The following is a 22,304-nucleotide window of genomic DNA, read 5'->3' on the forward strand; positions in this document are numbered from 1 at the left end:
TCGTGGTGGGTGGTTTATGTAGTGTTCATTGTTTGTTTTCTCCATACCTGTGCAGCTCCTGCCGTTGGGTAACAGCTGGTAGCCTGTAGGACAGAGGCACTGGAAACCCCCTATTGTGTTCCGGCACTCATGTTGGCACGGTTTCCTCAGCAAGCACTCATCCAGATCTGTACAGAGACCGATGACACAATGAGGTGAGCAAGACGTACCACACTCAACTCCCTTGCTTGTGGCCTTTGCTTACAGACATTCAAATCAAATTAGAAGCTGCAAAGCTTTTTCTTCATCTTGTCCACAAACACAGATGCCAAATATATGACTGAACGGGAATCTTACTACTTCGGGGGGGGGGGGGGGGAAGAGACGACTCACCGACACATGTGCCATCTCTGTTGGTATAGCCTATGGGGCAGCTCTGTCTGGTGATGCGAGATACCCCATGATGCCGAGAGGGAATGGGCCTACCCAGCGACGACACCAGCTGTGGGCGCAGTCTTGCCCTGACACGGCTACCGTTGGAGAAGACCTGTCCTCTCTCTAGACCAGCACAAGAGCGCCCATCCCCCGTTAACACAGTGCCTGGTGGGCAGAGGCACCGGAAGCTGCCTGGCATGTTACGGCACTGGTGGGCACAGGGGCTTGGCATCTGTAGGCACTCATCAATGTCTGAAAGGCAAAACAAGACTCACACACTACTTAGAACAAGATTTTATTGGACAGTAGCATATTGTTTAGTGTAGTAATCCATGTCTATGCCAAAATGAAGTGTCTTACCCAGGCATGGACGGCCCACCCCCTGGGACTGATAACCTCTGGGGCAGACACAGCCGTACCCCCCAATGGTGTTCTGACACATCTGGCTGTAACGGCACAAGTGGCTTCCATCCTGGCATTCGTCCACATCTGTGAATCACAATGTTGGTAAACACAGGGCATACTATAATGATAGGATCAGCATTCTCACACCACACAACAACATTCAAAGTAAAAGATGGGTGAAGTATAAATGGCATCATACCCACGCAGGCTCCATTTTCTCCCATTCTCATGCCAGCTGGGCAGCTGTCGAAACACTGGTAGCCTCCCTCTGTGTTGCGGCACTGCTGGTGAGCTGGGCACACATTCCTGCTGCACTCGTTGATGTCTGTATACAAACAAACACAAAGGGTTAGAAATTCCACAATTTAACTTGTATGATACTGGTATGAAAGATTTGATTCTGTTGATAATATCATCAGTGAGTCACATGGTCCACTGACCCAGACAGCGCTGGCCAGACAGCTGGTAGCCAGGGTTGCAGACACAGCGGAAGGAGCCCAGGGTGTTCAGACACTGCTGCTGACACGGGGAGAGAGACGACTCCTGGCACTCATCCACATCTGAAACTCACACCACAGGTCAAACTCTGTTACTAATATGCCTTATTGTCAGGACCTTATTATAAGATGGAGACTTGAATGTATTCTATTCAGTGCATGACTGAAAAACAATCCCCCCTCCCAAAAAAGTGTATTTGTTGTGAATAGACTTGCCTTCACAGCTGGATCCCATGGCGCTGGGCTTGAAGCCTGGGACACATTTAGCCTGGCAGCGGTATGTGCCAACCGTGTTCACACACTGCTGGTTGTAGTGGCACATGTGGGAGCCCTGGGCACATTCATCAATATCTGTAGAGAGATACCACATGTGAGGTCAAACACATGAACACTGTCTGCAATACAGCAGTAGGATGTATACTTTCACAGTGATAATATCACCCCGGAACCAAATAGTGCGTGTGCTAGCTAACTGATTCTGTTTACATTTTATCCCCCAACATTTTTTTTTTTTACAAATTTCAAAATAGATTACCTTCTAAATATAGCATACAAATCACCATGATACCAGATCCCTTTACAGACCGATCACTTACTGTAACGTTGTATCTAATTAGGAGATACTGTATAATGGTGTGATAAATTATGCAGCATTCAGTTTCCTGTAGCTGACCTTGACATGTGTTGGTTTCTGGGGAGATGGTGAAGCCAGAGGGACAGGCACAGGAGAAGCCACCCATCACATTGTTGCAGGAATGTGAGCAAGGCGACTCGGCAGCACATTCATCCTCATCTAAGCATTCAGATACAGTTTATAAAGGTAATCTGCATTAATGAGTTCATTGAATTGCAAACTACAAAATAACATTGGTCGATCCAACAAAGAAATTGAAGAAGGAAAAGGTATACAAAACGTACCTGTACAGTAAGAGGCTGTATCCAGGACAAAACCTTCCGGGCATGTTTTTCCATCCCCATCTAAAGACAGAGGAGCACATTCAATCCATGAGCAGAAGATGCTACTGTATCACAACTTTAAACAATGAAAATTACATCTTAAAAATGAATGTGTTTGCTACAGTACACCAGTTAAAATTCAAGTGTTTGACTGACTGTCTGTTAGTCTGTATTGTTAGCCTGCCTTGTGGTAATCTGTCTTATATTTCCACTGACCAGGTAGGAGTAGGGAGGCTGTGATCTGGAAGTCCAGACTGAGCGTGAACATGCTGTAGATGCCATCCATCTGGGACACCTTGATGAGCTGCAGCAGTGGCCCCTGACGCTCCTCTCGGCCCTCGTAGATGATGGAGTGGTTACAGCGCAGCACCATGGGACCGTCTGCTCTCTGGTGGGCCTGGGATGACCATGAGTACAGCTGCCCTGGTCCCGTTTGCACGTATGACTCATCAAACTCCTGCATGACACAAAGCAATCATCATATTAGAGATAGATTATGTTGAGATTTAATTAAGACTTTTATGGTTTGTCACAGTCAGGGACTTCAGCTGGCCTTAGGATGACCGTGTTAATCATTACACACCTGCAGATTGAGATGGGAGGTTGATAATGTCAGAGGGACAAAGCCATTGATAACAATGTCTATTAGGAGAGCCCCCTCTGAGTCCAGACCTCTGGCTACATGGGTCAACTGAAGGATCTCTCCTGGTTACAAACACAAACACAACATTCAAATACATCTGGGATACATTATAAAACAGTCACTTGGGAGAGTTGTCTGTCTGAAGAGGACCCACCCCATATTTTTGGGGGTTCTTATTGAAGTTGCCAAAGGAGTCCGTCATTGAAACCAGATCCTAGTAATAATTTTAAAAAACTGCAGTCATGGAGAACTATGCCCTCTGCTGGTTGTCTTATGTACAGATTTAAAGGGACAATGCTGCTTACGAGAGACAACCACTGTTATGGGACTACATTTACAGTAGAGTAAACCTTAGTTCAGGTTAATTTACAGGATGTTATTGTATCTGTTCTTCAGTGCTGACCTGTGTCAAACTCCAGCTGTGACTCCTGTCTGAACAGGCCCTGGGTCAGGGAGTAGCCGTTCCTGGCTGCTCTAGTCTGCAGCACTGTGGTCCAGTAGATGGGAGCAAACACAGACACCAACACCCGTAGCAATGGACCTGCAAAACATCAGTAGTTAGACCACAGCCTCTATGGAACTACCTCTGAGCAAAGTGTGATAGGTCAGGATACAGCAATGATCAGTGGCTGAGTGATCTATGTGCTTGATTATTGCATTTAGATGTGCTTCTGAGAGGCTCCTACTGGTTACTGTAAGACATCTCTCACACTCCCATACTCACCCACACTAGGAGGGATGTTGTCCAGGTGGGCCTGCAGGGTGCTGGTGCCTTCTTCTGGGTTATCTGTGATGTTAGCCTCCAGGAACGACACCCCAAACTCCCTATCATTCACCACCCCTATCAGACTCCCCCTGGCCCTACGAGGGGCCTCCCCTTCAGTCAACAGAGACAGAGACATAAGTATTAAGTTATACATTATTTAAGAGTAGCTGTAGTACTATACCTTCTATGTACACACATGATTTAATTGTTAAATTCAGCTGCGTCTGTTTGGAGTGACAGGAGAACAGTTCAAACAGCCGTACCTGGACAGAGTCCAATCTGACATCTCCTGGAGTCCCTACTGGGAGCATCACATGATTTCCCCCCATTGGCCAGCTCTGGATTGTTGCATAACCTGATTCGCTCCTGATTCCCTCGACCACAGGTGGTGCTGCATGGGCCCCAATCCTCCCAGTTAGAATAACCTCCATTGACTGTGGCAGGAGAGGGAGAGTAGGGAGGGAGACGGAGATCATCCATATAGAGAATTAAATAAACAATCCATAATTACTATTGTGTGTTTTCTTATTCCTTTGATATAATGGATCCAGAGGATCTAAATGTAGGAATATTAGATTTATTTTATTTATTTATTTATAGGGGACAATCAACATTAATCAACATGATAATGCAACATCCATGTAAATGTGCCGGGGTTAGCCAAAAGCTCATTTGGGCCTGTGTAAAGGTAAGGGCCTTTGCACAGCCACTATACAAATACTGACTAAAACAATACAAAATACAAATACATTACATCCAATAATATATAACTTTAACAACAACATCAACTGTCGTCTTACATTTGAAGAACCACAGATAACTCTGAACAGGTTTGGATAGATTTGAGCCATGTTTTCAATAAAAAATAAAAAATACAATAATCAGTGCAGCTCCTCAAGTCCATGGGCATTGCATTCCAGTATATTGTAGCCCTAACAGAGAAGACTGATTGACCGATTTTACTGTGTCGAAAAGGGACACAACCCCCTCTTACTGCCCTTGTTACTCTGGAGGTGCTTTTCTTGAGCATTATACTGTATGCCGGCATAGGGGTGGAGGGACAAGAACATGCAGGATCTTAAAGACAAGGCGTGCATCTACATACTGCTTAAAGCTATCCAGACTAAATAAATGATGTTTGTAAATTATATGACAATGGTGGTAACTGTTTGGTTTGTCATCAAAAATCTTAAGTGTTTGTTTGTAGAGTGATTCAATTGGTTTCAGAATAGTAGCCCCTGCTTATGACCAGCATGTGAGGCAACAACTCAGATGTGAGAAGATCAGGGCATATATAGTTTGGCGGCCTCCAGAGGAAGGAAAGGTCTTATAAATCTAAAGTTGGACAATCCAAACTTGACCGCGTTAACTTCTTCACATGTTTCTTAAATGTCAAGTTGGAGTCCAAAATGACGCAGAGATACCTGAAGTAAGACACAACTTTCCGATTCTCCCCATTAACAAGAGCAACTCGTTGGGAAGAATCAATGGATTTCTTAGAGAAGTACATACAAACAGTCTTGTCGATTATTTAAATGCAGGCAACAATTTGTAATCCATTTAGAAACATCTACCGTAGTGTCCGTTAACTTGTTAACAACTAGTTTAGTTTTTGAGTGTACATACATAACTGTACTGTCTGCATACATCTGCAAGTTAACTTGTGGGCAAGCAAGTGAGAGATCATTTATATAGATGGTAAACAGAAGAGGATTTAAGCCTGATTAACGTTTTGAAAATGTTTCATGGTACATTGTTTTTTAATACCTGGGTTGAGGATACTGAGTTTCTGTCTCGAAGGCGGCTTTTGTTTGGGACATATATCAAGAGAGTTGGCATTAAAATGTTATTATCTGCAGATTGCTCATTCTCTTGAAAAGCCATGTTAGCGACAGAGGTTATGGTTACATACACAGAATGACCTTCTCTGCACCAGATATTATAGGTGATCATTCATGTTCCACCATTCAGTCTGGATGGCTAATAAGGGGGACTTTACTCCACTTCTCCCAGAATTACATCCTCCATATCAGCCTTTTTTCTGCAGGTGACCTAAACTCCAGACTCTGAAGGGGAGCTTGGTACCCTGGGCCGCTTAGGTGTATGTCGATTCCGGATTGTTTGAATGAAGGCCAGCATTTGGAAATGAAGGTTGTGTGACTGTGTTCATGCTCCACATCACTCACTCTGTACTTTGAGAGAAATGGTCCTCTCAGCGACCCCAGCCTCACTCTCAGCCACACACTGGTACTCCCCTGCATCTTCTCTCTGACACAGATGGGGACAGATATACATGTTAGGGCATAAACACTTTTAACACAAGCACGTTATCATTGTTCTTCTGAAATATGAGGATTGATATGCTGTTCAGGACCCTCATCCTTTCACTCTTCCAAATGACATAATGTCATTTAGTGACATTTCTAATTAAACATATTTGCCTTACATTCCATGGAGTGATTTTATGATTTTTATGTTATTTCAGATATTTAATGGAACTTTCATCCCTTATTTTAAAAGCTGACATTTTCTTAAAGGGAATTTAAGGTTTTTCCATTAGCTTGTTTACAATAAGTGTCGTTATGACACCAGAGAGAGGAAGTATCACATTAGAGCACTCTGTAGGAAGGGGAACCATTTGTCTTTGAGAAAGTTTAAGCTGCAGGGCGTACAATTACAGCATCAAGTACAGAGTTAAAAAAGTTAAAAAGTTAACATAATTATAGACACAGAACACAACAGTGAGAGAGCTTGGGAACATCAATTTCTGAGCTCCCTCTCTCTCCCTCTCCCTCTCGAGATAATACTGTTGGCTTTTTAGAATGAGCTCACTAAAATCTGACTTAGGCCAGACTGGCACGCTGATGTCAGTGGTCCATCCTCCCGCTCTCATTTCTTGTTTTTATAGCCATTTTTTACTCTCAAGATATGAACTCTCAAATTAAACTAACACTGGATAAATAGATTTCTGAGGGAGACTGATTGGACAGGTGGGACATGTCCAGGGTTGTGTTTACCGTGATGCTGTAGATGGCCAAGGAGCCATTATGGAGGGATTGCAGGCGAAGGGAGCCGAGAAGGGGTCTGCCGTCATGGACCCAGCGGAGGACCGGACTGGGGTCTCCATGGACAGGACAGTCCAGCATGGCAGTGCCACTCTGGGCCACAGTCTGAGAGGTGTGGGCCTCTCCCTTCAACACCGGTGGTTCTAAGGAGACATGACCATAACACATCCATTACGAACAGTGTGCCCCTACCAAGGAATATAAAACAATACTAATACAAACAGAAACAGTCTTAAGGTCATGAGGTGTTGAAAGTGCTCACCTCTGATGTGGACAAATGAGAGTGCTCTGATGGTGCCCACACTGTTCTCTGCTAGGCACACATAGGTTCCTGCATCCCTCAAGGTCACATTCTCTATTACCAAGGAGCTTCTGCCTGCCTCGTCCACACTGGAAACTGAGCGAGAGAGAGACATGTTTGGAGTAATCAATATGATTATTACTATTACTATTACTCTATACTATGACTACATCATATCGATCATAAGAGAACATGGGGCATTGGTGTACCTGGATAGGGGCTGTTGTTAGCGGTCCAGGAGATGACAGGGGTAGGGATGCCCTGGGCGTGGCAAGACAAGCTGAGACTTTGACCTTTGTTCATGGTCACGTCAGCAGGTAACTCCTTGAAGGCGGGTCTCATGTTGACGGACAGGCGGGTGTCCTGTCTCACAGTGCCTGCTGTGTTGGTGGCCACACAGGTGAACACACCACCATCATCTGGCTACAAGGGTGAAAATGTTGATCAGGACCTTCACCTGAACCACCTTCATTATAATGCAATGTAAAACAGAAATGTGTCTCTGACCTCTGCCCTCTCAATGATCAGCTCTCCTGACCGCAGCACGGTGAATTTGCCAGGCAGGCTGGGAACGATGTTACCATCTTTCTTCCATGACACCCTGGGCTCTGGTGAACCCTGAGCCGCACAGGGTAACAAGGCCTGGAAGCCCTGGATGACAGACAACTCCGGCTGACCAACAGGAATCATGGGCGGGACTAGAAGAACGACTGAGTCAATTTATTACTGGCAGAGCAGTAACTCTGTACCATGAGACACTGTTATTCCAGTTCTCTGCTGCCAATGACTGGAACGAACTACAAAAATCTCTGAAACTGGAAACACTTATCTCCCTCACTAGCTTTAAGCACCAACTGTCAGAGCAGCTCACAGATTACTGCACCTGTACATAGCCCACCTATAATTTAGCCCAAACAACTACCTCTTTCCCAACTGTATTTAATTTTAATTTATTTATTTATTTTGCTCCTTTGCACCCCATTATTTTTTATTTCTACTTTGCACATTCTTCCATTGCAAAACTACCATTCCAGTATTTTACTTGCTATATTGTATTTACTTTGCCATCATGGCCTTTTTTGCCTTACCTCCCTTCTCACCTCATTTGCTCACATTGTATATAGACTTGTTTATACTGCATTATTGACTCTATGTTTGTTTTTACTCCATGTGTAACTCTGTGTCGTTTTATCTGTCGAACTGCTTTGCTTTATCTTGGCCAGGTCGCAATTGTAAATGAGAACTTGTTCTCAACTTGCCTACCTGGTTAAATAAAGGTAAAATAAATAAATAAATAAAAATTCCTAATGTCAGGTTAAACCTAAATGTCATATTGACCTCATATCACACTCACTTATTATGACAAGCCTCATGTCATGGCTGGCCCTGCCAGCGAGGTTTTTGGCTGAGCAGGTGTACAGTCCAGCATCACTGCGTTGTGTGGCTGCGATCCTCAGGGTGCCATTGGCAAAGAGCTGTATGTGTGCCCCCTCTGTGAGGGGCCTGCGCTCCCTTTGCCAGGACACCTCCGGCTGGGGCTGTCCGTCTGCCAAACACTCCAGGCTCACTGGCTGGCCCAGGACTGCTGTGTACTCCTCACGAGGAACTCTCAGCACTGGGGGAACTGGAGCAACACAAAGACACATAGTACCTTTCACTATTGAGGCCCACACATTCATCTAAGAATCAACAAGTAACTCCACGCTGTTTGAACAACATGTCTGTGCTCTGTAGAAATGTAGTGTGTTACCTTGCAGTACTAGACGTGTCCTTCCTATTGCTGTGCCAGCTTCGTTCTGTGCCAGACACTGGTAGGTGCCCGCATCACCCAGAGTGACTCGAGAGAACTTCAGAGCTCCGTTTGAGAGGAGAGCCAGTTTGTGACCTGAAGAGCCATGGAACGAAGACATCCCAATTGAGAAACAGCGGACTTTAAATGACTATTGTGTTATATAATGGCTTGATTTCTGATCAAGTGTCCAAAGAGGGCACTCTCACCAGCTGATATGGGAACACCATCTTGTTGCCAGGTGATGGAGGGTCGGGGGAAACCCTGCACATCGCAAGGCAGAACCGTCCCATGATGCAACACTACTTGTACTTCCTCTGTCATAGGCCTGATCTCAGGGGGCTCTGAGTGGGAGAGGGCAAACCCATTAACATGGTTTATTACACACAGATTATTCAACTGTAAAATGAAGACATAAGAGAGTTACAAGGCAAAAACATGAACAATTACTTTATAACCTTAACAACAATCCACCTGAGGACCCACCTTGCACTGTGAGAATTATGTGTTTGTGGGTCACTCCTGCAGGGTTCCGGGCAGAGCAGGTGTACCTCCCTGCATGACTGGGGGTAGCAGCTGTGATCTCCAGAACTCCTGGATCCAAACAGTACAGTAACACAACAATGAACACCAAAGTACTAACATGACAGGATCCCTGATGGCAACAGCACCATGTTACCCTCTGAGCAGCAAGTGTACCTACCTGTGGGCAGGACCCGGTAACTTCCTCCCCGGGATCCCAGCTTGGCTCCACTCTTGGTCCAGCTGACAGTGGGCTCTGGGATGCCCTGTGCATGGCAAGGCAGCACCACAGGGGCCATTTTGATAGCAGTGACTGTTGTAATGTCATCTTCAATGGTTGGAGCGACTGAGGGACAGAGAGGAGAAATCTCAGTCTGTTCTGCTGTATGTGAGATGAAAGGGCAGTCTACAAACGTCTGAGTAGTACCTCAAAGCAACAATACCTTGTAGGATGACCTCAATGACCTGGCGCTCCTCTCCAACCTCATTGGCTGCTGTGCATTCAAAGTATCCCTCATCCTGATTGGATGGAGAGGAAATTGTCAGAGATCCAGAGGAGAGTAACCTTTAAAAAAAATGTTTAAAAAAGTCAAAGGCAATACTTCAGAATGAATCCATTTGGATTTATGTCCATTGTGTTATAATTCACACAGGAGAGGTCATTCTGCATCATTTACTTGTATGTGCCAGGCTGCTGGTTGGGGTCTAGTGGAGTGCCGTTCCTCTTCCAGGTGACTTTAGGGGCTGGTATACCTGTAGTCTCACAGCTCAGTACGGCTCTCACCCCTGTGGTCACCGTCACATTGAAAGGACCAGGGCTGATCGAGGGACCCACTACAGGGACACAACATGGAGTCATAAGGAATGACATACAGATATGTATGGCATACAAACACATTTGACTGTAAGGCGCTGACTATAATGCAGTGGCTGAAAATCACTCTGGATAATGTCTACTAAATGTCCTAAATGTTCATGTAAAAACGTAAATATACCGTGTTATGAGTTGTATTTACCTAACACACGTAAGTCCATCCCACTATGATCTGATCCGGCCTGATTGGACACGGTGCAGTAGTAGCGGCCAGCGTCACTTAGCTGAACAGCCTTTACACGCAGAGAGCCTTCAGACAGCATGGTGTACCTGGGACACACGCAATCAATCAGCGAACTGGACTATCTACCCATCTGTATAAAGACAGTATCCGACAACCTCTATAGCCCAAGTTAAGTAAGCCCTTACTTGTTATTGTCAGGATCTATAGGGATGCCATTTTTCCTCCACATGACCCTAGGTGAGGTTTCCCCCTCTACTTCACAGGGCAGGACTGCATCCTGCCTGATATGTGCAGTGACCTCAGAGCTGCTCTCTCTGATGACTGGTGGCACTGAGGGAAAAAAGAAAAGAAAACACACGTTCAAATGGATTAAGGTTTAATCGGAGTCCAAATTTGAGATTTTTGGTTCCAACCGGCATGTCTTTGTGAGACGCAGAGTAGGTGAACGGAGTATTTCTGCATGTGTGGTTCCCACCCTGAAGCATGGAGGAGGAGGTGTGACAGTGTGGGGGTGCTTTGCTGGCAACACTGTCTGTGATTTATTTAGATTTCAAGGCACACTTAACCAGCAAGGCTAAGCGCAACCCATTTGGTTTGCGCTTAGTGGGACTATAATTTGTTTTTCGACAGGACATTGACCCAACACACCTCCATGCTGTGTAAGGGCTATTTGACCAAGAAGGAGAGTGATGGAGAGCTGCATCAGATGACCTGGCCTCCACAATTGAGATGGTTTGGGATGATTTGGACCGCAGAGTGAAGGAAAAGCAGCCAACAAGTGCTCAACATATGTGGGAACTCCTTCAAGACTGTTGGAAAAGCATTCCAGGCGAAGCTGGTTGAGAGAATGCCAAGAGTGAGCTTGTGTGGCCTACCACGTCGCGGTTGAATCATTGTTGCTCCAAAACATTTTCACTTCACAGTAACAGCACTTACAGTTGATTGGGGCAGCTCTAGCAGGGCAAAAATAGTTGGAAACTGATTTGTTGAAAAGTGGCATCCTATGATGGTGCCACGTTAAAAGTCACTGAGCTCTTCAGTAAGACCATTCTACTGCCAATGTTTGTCTACGGAGATTGCATACACTGTATATACACATATCTATATATATTAATTATACTGAACAAAAATATAATATAATATGAGCTGAAATAAAAGATCCCAGAAATGTTCTATTTGCACAAAAAAAAGCTTATTTCTCTCAAATTTTGTGCAGAAATTTGTTTACATCCCTGTTAGTAAGCATTTCTCCATTGCCAAGATAATCCATCCACCTGACAGGTGTGGCATATCAAGAAGATGATTAAACAGCATGGTCATTACACAGGTGCACCTTGTGCTGGGGACAATAAAAGGCCATTCTAAAACGTGCACTTTTGTCACACAACACAATGCCACAGATGTGTCAAGGTTTGAGAGAGCGTGCAATTGGCATGCTGACTGCAGTAATGTCCCCCAGAGCTGTTGACAGAGAATTTAATGTTCATTACTCTACCATAAGCCGTATGTCCATCCGGCCTCACAACCACAGACCACGTGTAAGGTTTGCTGATGTCAACGTTGTGAACAGAGTGCCCCATGGTGCCGGTGGGGTTATGGTATGGGCAGGCATAAGCTACGAACAATGAACACATTTGCATTTTATCGATGGCAATTTAAATGCGCAGAGATACCGTGACGAGGTCCTGAGGCCCATTGTTGTGCCATTCATCCGACGCCATCCCCTCATGTTTCAGCATGGCCCCATGTTGCAAGGATCTGTACACAATTTATGAAAGCTGAAAATGTCCCAGTTCCTCCATAGCCTGCAAACTCACCAAACATGTCACCCATTGAGCATTTTTGGGATGCTCTGGATCGACATGTAAAACAGTGTGTTCCAGTTCCCGCCAATATCCAGCAACTTCACACAGCCATTGAAATGAAGTGGGACAACATTCCACAGGCCACAATCAACATCCTGGAGATGTGTCACACTGCATGAGGCAAATAGTGATTACACCAGATACGGACTGGTTTTCTGATCCATGCCCCTAAACATTTTTTTAAGTATCTGTCCCCAGTCATGTGAAATCCATAGATTAGGGCCTAATGAATTGTTCTAAATTGACTGATTTCCCTATGAACTGAACTCAGTCTAATCCTTGAATTGTTGTATGTTGAGTATATATTTTTGTTCAATGTTGTCAGAAGGTGAGTGTAGCTGGTGCATGAAGTCAGGCGCAGGAGAGCAACGTACTTTACTCAAAAAATAAAGGCACAAGGTAAACAAATACACTTGACCAAAATACCAACGGTAAATATAACGCACGGGTGAACACAGCACCTGTCGAAAAACCAGCCATCATAAACCGAACTGAACATAGAAATAATCACGCACAACAAACATGGGGGAAACAGAGGGTTAAATACATGAACGAGTAATTGGATAATGAAAACCAGGTGTGTAGAAAATAAAGACAAAACCAATGGAAAAGGAAAGATGGTCCCCGAACGCCGCCCGTACAAGGAGTGTGACCGACCTCGGCGGAAGTCATGACAAATGTAAATTAAATTCACTGAATGCATGATCCCAATCCTGTTTAACTCATCATCTCATCAACTCACAGAGGATCTCCACAGTGAAGAAAAGGCTGGTGCTTCCGGCCATGTTGGTGACCACACAGCTGTACTGGCCACTGTCCTGAGGCCTAACATTCTGGATCTCCAGGTACTGACCCCCGGCAAGCCTCTGGATGCGACCCCCCAGCTGGAACCAGGAGAGAAAGGGAGAGATAGGGAGACAGAGAGAGAGACAGAATCAATAAGATGATATAACACCATGTATTGTGATTCCTGCCACCCTGACGTCCAGTCTGACCTGTAGTCTCACGTCGTCCTTGTACCATTCTATATCAGGTGCAGGGTCAAGGTCAGCCTGGCACTCCATAGTCAGGTGTCCTTTGGCTGGGACTGACAACAATCTGACATCATCAGAGCCAAGAAGAGTTGGCGGAACTGGAACAGGGAGACACAACCGTTGATAATCAGAATCAGACTTACAAGTACCTTGTCATCTTTTGGTAGGACCAACAAGTATGGCTAGTAAACGCATGTGTGACCTTGAACCCGGACCCAGTGGTTCTTTCCATCCTCGCCCGCTGGGCTGGTAGCCAGACAGGTATAAAGACCTGCATCCTCTACCTAACAACCGAGATATCACTGGTTATTATCTGGTGTTTATCATAATTCAGCAATAAGGTCTGAATGGCAACTAAATGCTGTGTCATTGGGTTTGTGACTCACCTGCACTTGGGTAATCCTAAGAAAGTGTCCATCCTCCTGCACTATCTCACTTTCTCCCTGTAAGGGGTGCCCATCCTTGAGCCAGCTGAGGGTAGGAGGAGGGATGCCCTCAGCAGTACACTCCAGCTCCAGAGCAGTGTTCACAGCTATCATCAACTCTTCTGGAGAACTGGAGATGGAAATCTTTGGAGGAACTGTATCAAACAAAACGACGCCATTGTTAAAACACAAAATAAATACTAACATGACATCCCTTCCCTATTGCTTCAGTGGAGTTTTAACTTTGTATCTGTTTTTAGGTTATGTTTGGGTGAATGTTTGTTCTGTCTGCTCACCCAACACAGTGAGGTTGAAGCTCTTGGTGCTGCTGCCAGCCTGGTTGCTGGCGACACAGCTATAGAGGCCTCTGTCAGAGAGCCCCACATCAGGCAGCTGCAGCCGTGTCTCCTGGCCGTCCAACAGCAGGTTACGGTGCAGGGACAGGGGCTGGCCGTCCTTCAGCCAGGTCAGGGAGGGAGGAGGGACACCCCGCGCCTCACAGGTCAGTGTCACCAAGGACCCCCGCACCACTGTGACTGACTCTACAGGCTCCACACCTGGAGGCACTGACACAGAGACAGATACACAGATTAGAGGTTGACCGATTAATCGGAATGGCCGATTAATTAGGGCCGATTTCAAGTTTTCATAACATTCGGAAATCGGTATTTTTGGACACCGATTTGACCGATTTTGTTTTTATACCTTTATTCGGCAAGTCAGTTACGAACACATTCTTATTTTCAATGACGGCCTAGGAATGGTGGGTAAACTGCCTTGTTCAGGGGCAGAACAACACATTTTTACCTTGTCAGCTCGGGGATTCGTTTTTGCAACCTTCCGGTTACTAGTCCAATACTCTAACCGCCTGCCTGACATTGCACTCCACGAGGAGCCTGCGTGGCAGGCTGACTACCTGTTACTGTACGTGAGGGCAGCAAGAAGCCAAGGTAAGTTGCTAGCTAGCATTAAACTTATCATATAAAAAACAATCAATCTTAGCATAATCACTAGTTAACTACACATGGTTGATGAAATTACTAGTTTATCTAGCGTGTCCTGCTTTGCATATAATCGATACGGTGCCTGTTAGTTTCTCATCGAATCACAGCCTACTTTGCCAAACGGGTGATTTAGCACTGTCTTTGCACCAAACCTAACCTTAAACATCAATGCCTTTCTTTAAAATCAATACACAATATATATTTTTAAACCTGCATATTAAGTTAATATTTCCTGCTAACATGAATTTCTTATAATTAGGGAAATTGTGTCACTTCTCTTGCATTCCGAGCAGGCAGTCAGGGTATATGCAGCAGTTTGGGCCGCCTGGCTCGTTGCGAACTGTGTGAAATCCATTTTTTCCTAACAAAGACCGTAATTAATTTGCCAGAATTGTACATAATTATGACATAACATTGAAGGTTGTACAATGTAACAGCAATATTTAGACTTAGGGATGCCATCCGTTAGATAAAATACGGAACGGTTCCGTATTTCACTGAAAAAATAAATGTTTTGTTTTCGAAATTATAGTTTCCGGATTCGACCATATTAATGACCAAAGGCTCGTATTTCTGTGTGTTATTATGTTATAAGTCTATGATTCGATATTTGATAGAGCAGTCTGACTGAGCGATGGTAGGCAGCAGCAGGCTCATAAGCATTCATTCAAACAGCACTTTCGTGCATTTGCCAGCAGCTCTTCGCTGTGCTTCAAGCATTGAGCTGTTTATGACTTCAAGCCTATCAACTCCCGAGTTTAGGCTGGTGTAACGGATGTGAAATGGCTAGCTAGTTAGCGGAGTGCGCGCTAATAGCGTTTCAAATGTCACTCGCTCTGAGACTTGGAGTAGTTGTTCCCCTTGCTCTGCAAGGGCCGCGGCTTTTGTGGAGCGATGGGAAATGATGCTTCGAGGATGGCTGTTGTCGTGTTCCTGGTTCGAGCCCAGGTAGGGGCAAGGAGAGGGACGGAAGCTATACTGTTACACTGGCAATACTAAAGTGCCAATAAGAACATCCAATAGTCAAAGGTATATGAAATACAAATGGTATAGAGAGAAATAGTCCTATAATTCCGATAATAACTACAACCTAAAAATTCTTACCTGGGAATATTGAAGACTCATGTTAAAAGGAACCACCAGCTTTCATATGTTCTCATGTTCTGAGCAAGGAACTTAAACGTTAGCTTTTTTACATGGCACATATTGCACTTTTACTTTCTTCTCCAACACTTTGTTTTTGCATTATTTAAACCAAATTGAACATGTTTCATTATTTATTTGAGGCTAATTTGCTTTTATTGATGTATTATATTAAGTTAAAATAAGTGTTCATTCAGTATTGTTGTAATTGTCATTATTACAAATAAATAAATTAAAATGTCTGATTAATCGGTATCGGCTTTTTTTGTTCCTCCAATAATCGGTAGCGGTATTGGTGTTGAAAAATCATAATCGGTCGACCTCTAACACAGATATCAGTACACACAGATACAGCTCCTTCAGATCAGTAGTGTACGCATCAACAGGAGATGGGGAGTTAGTACCTTGAACCTGTACGTCAAAGTTGAGCTCGGCGAGGCCAGCGCGACTGCGTGCCACACATGTATAGATCCCAGAGTCTGCCAGCTGCACTGGAGAAATCCTACACACACACAGGGCATATACACAGCTCCAACACACTTTCTAAAACATTATCCTTCATTGAGGCATTTTTATGAGAGAGGAACTAAACTTGACATTTGACATGTGTAGAATCTTACCTAAGTACAGCGTCTGCTGAGAGAAGGCGGGTACGGGGAGACAGGAGCAGGGGGCGTCCATTTCTCAGCCAGCTGATCTGAGGTGGAGGGTTTCCCGCTGCCTGGCACTCCAGTGTCACCACACTGTCCTGGGTGGTCTGCACCTCTCTGGGGGCGCTAGTCTCGCCCGAGATAGACGGGGGTACTGAGGGGCATTACAAAATCATTGTTACCTAGAATCTAAAAAACTTCTGGGAAGATCAGTACCAATTAACTTAGGACATATTTTTGATCAACAGGTATATACAAGACAACAGACCCAGTACAAAGAGGGTGTAGATCTTGTTCTCCTGGCCAGCAGGGCTGACAGCCAGACAGGTGTACGTCCCAGAGTCCTCAGGCCTGAGCCTTAGCAGGGTTAGAGTGCTCCCATCAGGGGCTATGCTGTAATTCAGGAGACAAACATATCAGTGATTACTAAGAGCACAACACTGGTACACAGACCTAGGCTGGAGTCTGCACTGTAAGCAAGACGGACTCACTCTATTTTTTGGGGGTCTGAATCTTCCAGAGTGGCACCGTTCTTCAGCCAGCTGAGGTGGGGTGCAGGTGTCCCTGTCACTCTGCACTCCAGAGTCAGATCATCGCCCACTGGGGCACTCAGGTCAGACGAGTGGCCAGAGTCCAGGATCGTGGGCGACACTGAAACAAAAGGTCAGCAATATGACTCACAGCACTGACTCAAAGTGGAACAGAGGCCATGCAGAAGGTTGTGATTCTCTTACAAAATGTGATTCTCTTGGGTTTAATCTAATTTTCAAAGGTTGGAGATTGTGTAGTGGATAGCCTGTAGCCTACCTTGCACTGTGAGAGTGTAATCCTTCTGAGTCTGTCCCTCCCTGTTCTTGGCCACACAGGTGTAGGTCCCAGCGTGAGAGAGGGTGAGAGGACCCAGCTCCAGTCTGTTGCCTCGTACCGACCACTGCCACTGCAGACTGCTCTCTGGGTAGGAAGAAAACACACCGAGGTCAGCCTAAACCAGCAGCTGGAGGTCTCATTCATTCAATAGCATTAATACAAGTGTCAAAATGTGATCTTGTCAAAACTGAATTTTCACAGTTAATTTATGAAACTCCACCCTCTTACCAATAGGGGTGCCATCCTTCAGCCAGGTGGTGCTAGGTACTGGGACCCCTGTAGCTTCACACAACAAGGTGACATGGGAACCCAGGTTTTGAGTGAGAGACTCATGAAGAGGCCCATCCAGGACAGGGGGAACTGAGGAGAGGAACATCATTGAGAGAATGAGATTCATTATACTGTGACATCTGATATGCCAGTATTACCACATGTAAGAAACATATCTAATTGGAGGGAACATGGGAGGCAAGTCTCACCATGGACAGTCAAGCGGAAGGTCCTGTCCACCTGTCCAGCCACATTGGACACCTTGCAGGTGTAGATTCCACCATCAGCCATCTATGGACCATGAACCATAGATAGTGTGAAACAGAACAACAGTGTTTCACCTTGATACTTAAAACAGGGTTAATCTCATGCCCTCAGTTATCAGTGCTAATGCTTGAGACAGAGTTGCACAAACTGAAGGTGATGACAGTGTGTTTACCTGCACTCCCATGATCTCCAGTGTCTGCTGGTCCACCTTCAGTCCATTCCCAGCTGCCAGCTGTAGCCCGTTCCTGTACCATGTGACCTCAGGCTCTGGGATCCCCCAAGCCTCACAGCGCAGAGTGACAGACGAGCCCATCTGAGGGGTCACGAACTCTGACTCAGAGTCAAGGCGGGGCTTCAATGTGGGCAGGACTGTAAACCACAGCAGGAATAAAATAGTAACTGTAAATCCTAATCCAGATATTGTAGCAGGTGAAGTGTGACACTGATGAGGGCAGCACAATACTAGCGTAGTGTTTCTCACCATAAACACTGAGTAGGATGCTCTTCTGGTCCTGGCCTGCTGAGTTGGTGGCAGTGCACACGTACTGTCCTGCATCCTCTAGTCTGGCCCGGGGCAGCTGCAGCATCTGACCTCCTACAGTACAGACAATACATAGATTACAATGCATAGTTTATGTACAGTGATTTCATCAGACATTTGAGTACACTGGGAGTTATGAAGCATGCTACGGGCTCTGGCCAATGTGTTTAGGAGCTAGCTCTGACCTGGCAGGATGTGGATTCCCATGCTGAACTGGAGGATCTGTCCATCTCTGGTCCATGTGATCTCTGGAGGAGGGTACGCCTGGACGTCACACAGCAGGGACACCATGTGTCCCTGGATCACACTCACCTCCTCCTCCCTGCCAGCCACCATCCTTGGGGGAACTGGAGAGGAACAGGAATCAACTATCACATGTCACATACATTCACAATAACACACACACATTCACAGGAAACCAGAAAGTACTCCTGTCCTTCCTGTGTGAATTGAAAGAATCCTCTCAAATGTGGTATTTGAATGACATTTATATTCCACCTGACCTTGCACTGTTAGACTGAAGAGCTTTTCCACTGCTCCAACCTTGTTTTCAGCCACACAAAGGTAACCAGCCATGTCTGATACCTGCACACTGAGGACCTGAAAGACAGAATAACATAACACTATTGACCTACACCTCTTTACAAAAAAAACCTGTTTAGATATTTTCAAAAACTCAAAAGTGCTACAATAAAAATAAACATCAAATCAATAAAAACACACAGTACAGCACATAAAGACACAAACTATCCCGTGACAGAGGTCCCTGTATTGCATTATAATATATTAGTGACACCAGCAGAGGAGGGGGGGGGGGGGGGGCAGGGAGGCGTTGACAATCAACCAAGTGAAGTTCTGACACTGTAATATGCAGTGCATTGCTTTGTTCCAACCATGTCATAATGGGATTCTGACCTGTAGTTGTCTCCCGTCCTTACTGATGCTATGGTGTTGTCCGGAGTGCAGTGGTGTGCCGTCCCTCAGCCAGGAGATTGCTGGTGCTGGATGACCCGTTACGTCACAGTGGAGAGCCACTGTGCTGTTCACTATCGCTCCTATCTCCTGCATGAACTCATCCAACTGGCCAGTTATCACTGGGGGAACTGGGCAAACAGGACGTCAACATAGAGAAACATTAGCAAATGACTCCTTGGCCTTTTCATACATTTAATAGTTGTTAGGCTATCACTGAACAATGAGTTGACATAATGAGAGGAAGTAGTAAGAAAGCATGCCTACCCAGCACATCCAGGTCAAAGTGCATGTGGTCCTCTCCTGCTTCGTTCACCGCCTGACATGTATATTTTCCAGCATCCTCCTGCTGGACCCGAGGGATCTGGAGCACCTGCCCACCTAGAGAACAACAACATAACACAGCATCACAGTGGAGCTGATGCTGCAGTAATGCCATACTGGTCGTTGTACCGGTTTGTTATCCTAGACCTAGAGGGCATGGACCCCTCTCACCTGGAAGCAGTACCACTCTGTCAGCAGTGGAGAGCTTGTGTCCCTCTCTATACCAGCTAAGATGGGGCGGGGGGATGGCGTTACTCTCACAGGACAGGCTGATGGGATGCCCCAGGACCACCTCTCTCTTCTCAGTTATCTCATCATCTCTGTCCCCTCCCTCCTCTTCTTCATCCTCTCCTCCCAGACCCCAGGCTGCTGCACCGTTACTCACCCGATGGAAGATGGGAGGAACTGGAGAGAGAGAGAGAGAAAAATCATGTTCAGTTAGTATCACAAGAGTGCTATGAGATTAGGTTGTAGGGTGTGAATGAACGCCTCTTGCCAAGGGCAGACAGTGTCAATTCCATGCGTGGACACACCATGAATGGTGACATAGAAGTCTCTCTTGTCCTCTCCTGCCGTGTTGGTGACCACACAGGTGTATTGTCCCTCATGGGAGAGTATGGCATTGTCTATGTGAAGGAACTGACCACTCTCACGAATACCAGTGTGGGAATTCCTAGTCAACAACTAGAAACAGAAGGTACAACACCATTACGTTTTCATATATTAGCAGAAATATACATCTATACAGCAAATGTAATAAAAATTAAATTATGTGAAATAGCTAGACAGACAGAAACACAAACCAACCAGTCCATCTTTAAACCACTGGGTCTTGGGTTCAGGGAAGCCTTTAGCCAGACAGGACAGGGTTAATGAGCCATTGATACGCACTTTCTCATCTCGGCCGCCAAAACTCAGAGATGTAGAGTTGCCTTCAATCTGGGGTGGAACTGATCAAATGAAACAGACATTCAAAATCCTCTCCTGCATTTTCATTTCATTTTGTTGATGTTAGACTACATTTTATTCTGTACACTAGAATCAACCCTCTCCCTGTCTGTTTCACTTACCAAGCACACTGAGTGAGTAGTGTTTGAGAGTGGTGCCTGCAGGGTTTGAGGCTCGGCAGGTGTAGATACCAGCACTGTCTCCATGTGCTGTCCCCAGCCGTAGCGCCTGCCCACCCCGGGTGTAGGTGAGCTGGGCACTGGACACAATGGGCTGGTTGTCCTTCAGCCAGGTGATACTGGGCATGGGAGAACCTTCTACATCACAAGGCAGAACGGTGGGGAAACCCAACACCACAGACACCTCTGAGGTCTCACTGGGGCCCCTGATGGTGGGGGGAGCTAGAGAAACAGGGGGAGGGAGGGGAGAGTGAGGATAGAGAAAGTACATCTGCTTCATTGACAAACATTGATAAAAATAGAGTTTTAATGTGATTTTTGGAAGTTGTATGTGTGAGTTCATTGAGAAGGAGACATGAGAGAAGGGATACCTAGCACTATGAGTCTGAACTGGCGCATCTGTGTCCCAGCGCTGTTACTGGCCAGACACTGGTACAAGCCCTGGTCCCTCAGTCTGACTGTCTTCACCTTCATCACCTGGCCCTGCTCATGGAACTCCACATGGGGGTCACCATCCTTGGACAGCACCCTGGAGAGGAGGAATAGGGATCAATACACCAAAGCCTGATTGTGTACTGATTAATCCCCACACAAAATCTGATATCAAACTCATACAACTATAATGGAATACTCACTCTCCATCCCGGCTCCATTCTACTTTGGGGGCTGGGCGCCCACCGACCCAACACTGGACCTCCACCTCCTGTCCAGCAACCACTGACAGGTCTTGTAACCTGGACGTCCCCGAGATTACTGGTGGGGCTGACACACACACACACACACACACACACACACACACACACACACACACACACACACACACACACACACACACACACACACACACACACACACACAATTAGGCTTAAGAAAGCATACAACTCTGCCTTGGACCTGTAATGCCTGCTTGTTTACTTTCCTTAAACTTAAAATGTAAAATCAATGGGAGTGGTAGGACCACAACTGGATTTGAAGTACTATGAAGGATCACCTTGTACTACAATGTTGTAGTTCCTTCGGGCCTGCCCGGCTGTGTTACTAGCTGTGCAGGTGAACTGGCCACCATGCTCTTCCTGGACCCGGTAGATTCTCAGAAGTCTCTTCCCATTCTGAAGGTACACTCCAAGGGAGTCCACAACCTGTACACATAATTAGTGCTTGTTACTGTATGATAAATATTGGACTGTGATAAACTAAATTACCACTTGGTGTCACTGTGTTGCTAGATACAAATAACATGATTGTCATTGACAGTTAGCAGTAAACGTATCCCAGCTAACAACAAACATTCCCACAACTTTAGAAAATGTTCCCTTATGAGTCTCATTAGGTCATTAACTAACATTTTCATAGGAATGTTCCTGTGATGTGCAAGGAATGTTTCCAAGAGACCATTTC

The 22,304-nt window shown here is 45.6% G+C and overlaps 1 protein-coding gene across 1 annotated transcript in view; it reads right to left on the bottom strand.

The window, feature by feature from the left end:
* The window catches only part of LOC109894895 (hemicentin-1-like), a 73,990-nt gene that overhangs the window by 4,829 nt on the left and 46,857 nt on the right, over nt 1-22,304 (bottom strand). Inside the window, exons 28-79 of the mRNA XM_031829427.1 lie at nt 21,898-22,045; nt 21,542-21,623; nt 21,278-21,435; nt 20,850-21,128; nt 20,587-20,729; nt 20,313-20,463; nt 19,951-20,184; nt 19,723-19,836; nt 19,399-19,586; nt 18,987-19,083; nt 18,669-18,830; nt 18,424-18,537; nt 18,115-18,311; nt 17,885-17,966; nt 17,634-17,765; nt 17,346-17,489; nt 17,030-17,189; nt 16,807-16,931; nt 16,509-16,692; nt 16,293-16,390; nt 14,038-14,307; nt 13,703-13,896; nt 13,519-13,600; nt 13,278-13,414; nt 13,025-13,166; nt 10,603-10,747; nt 10,376-10,503; nt 10,037-10,193; nt 9,803-9,924; nt 9,541-9,705; nt 9,324-9,431; nt 9,047-9,181; nt 8,799-8,933; nt 8,403-8,672; nt 7,556-7,746; nt 7,258-7,471; nt 7,010-7,144; nt 6,700-6,890; nt 5,869-5,950; nt 3,946-4,116; nt 3,641-3,793; nt 3,320-3,457; nt 2,857-2,978; nt 2,490-2,730; nt 2,235-2,294; nt 1,990-2,109; nt 1,476-1,667; nt 1,260-1,385; nt 1,019-1,144; nt 775-903; nt 373-666; nt 48-167 (exon numbers count right to left, since the gene is read on the bottom strand). Coding sequence (XP_031685287.1) covers nt 48-167; nt 373-666; nt 775-903; nt 1,019-1,144; nt 1,260-1,385; nt 1,476-1,667; nt 1,990-2,109; nt 2,235-2,294; nt 2,490-2,730; nt 2,857-2,978; nt 3,320-3,457; nt 3,641-3,793; nt 3,946-4,116; nt 5,869-5,950; nt 6,700-6,890; nt 7,010-7,144; nt 7,258-7,471; nt 7,556-7,746; nt 8,403-8,672; nt 8,799-8,933; nt 9,047-9,181; nt 9,324-9,431; nt 9,541-9,705; nt 9,803-9,924; nt 10,037-10,193; nt 10,376-10,503; nt 10,603-10,747; nt 13,025-13,166; nt 13,278-13,414; nt 13,519-13,600; nt 13,703-13,896; nt 14,038-14,307; nt 16,293-16,390; nt 16,509-16,692; nt 16,807-16,931; nt 17,030-17,189; nt 17,346-17,489; nt 17,634-17,765; nt 17,885-17,966; nt 18,115-18,311; nt 18,424-18,537; nt 18,669-18,830; nt 18,987-19,083; nt 19,399-19,586; nt 19,723-19,836; nt 19,951-20,184; nt 20,313-20,463; nt 20,587-20,729; nt 20,850-21,128; nt 21,278-21,435; nt 21,542-21,623; nt 21,898-22,045 — 7,987 coding nt within the window. The remainder of the gene's footprint in view (nt 1-47; nt 168-372; nt 667-774; nt 904-1,018; nt 1,145-1,259; nt 1,386-1,475; nt 1,668-1,989; nt 2,110-2,234; nt 2,295-2,489; nt 2,731-2,856; nt 2,979-3,319; nt 3,458-3,640; nt 3,794-3,945; nt 4,117-5,868; nt 5,951-6,699; nt 6,891-7,009; nt 7,145-7,257; nt 7,472-7,555; nt 7,747-8,402; nt 8,673-8,798; nt 8,934-9,046; nt 9,182-9,323; nt 9,432-9,540; nt 9,706-9,802; nt 9,925-10,036; nt 10,194-10,375; nt 10,504-10,602; nt 10,748-13,024; nt 13,167-13,277; nt 13,415-13,518; nt 13,601-13,702; nt 13,897-14,037; nt 14,308-16,292; nt 16,391-16,508; nt 16,693-16,806; nt 16,932-17,029; nt 17,190-17,345; nt 17,490-17,633; nt 17,766-17,884; nt 17,967-18,114; nt 18,312-18,423; nt 18,538-18,668; nt 18,831-18,986; nt 19,084-19,398; nt 19,587-19,722; nt 19,837-19,950; nt 20,185-20,312; nt 20,464-20,586; nt 20,730-20,849; nt 21,129-21,277; nt 21,436-21,541; nt 21,624-21,897; nt 22,046-22,304) is intronic.

The sequence above is a fragment of the Oncorhynchus kisutch genome, linkage group LG8 (genome assembly GCF_002021735.2).
Source record: "Oncorhynchus kisutch isolate 150728-3 linkage group LG8, Okis_V2, whole genome shotgun sequence".
NCBI classification, from domain to species: domain Eukaryota; kingdom Metazoa; phylum Chordata; class Actinopteri; order Salmoniformes; family Salmonidae; genus Oncorhynchus; species Oncorhynchus kisutch.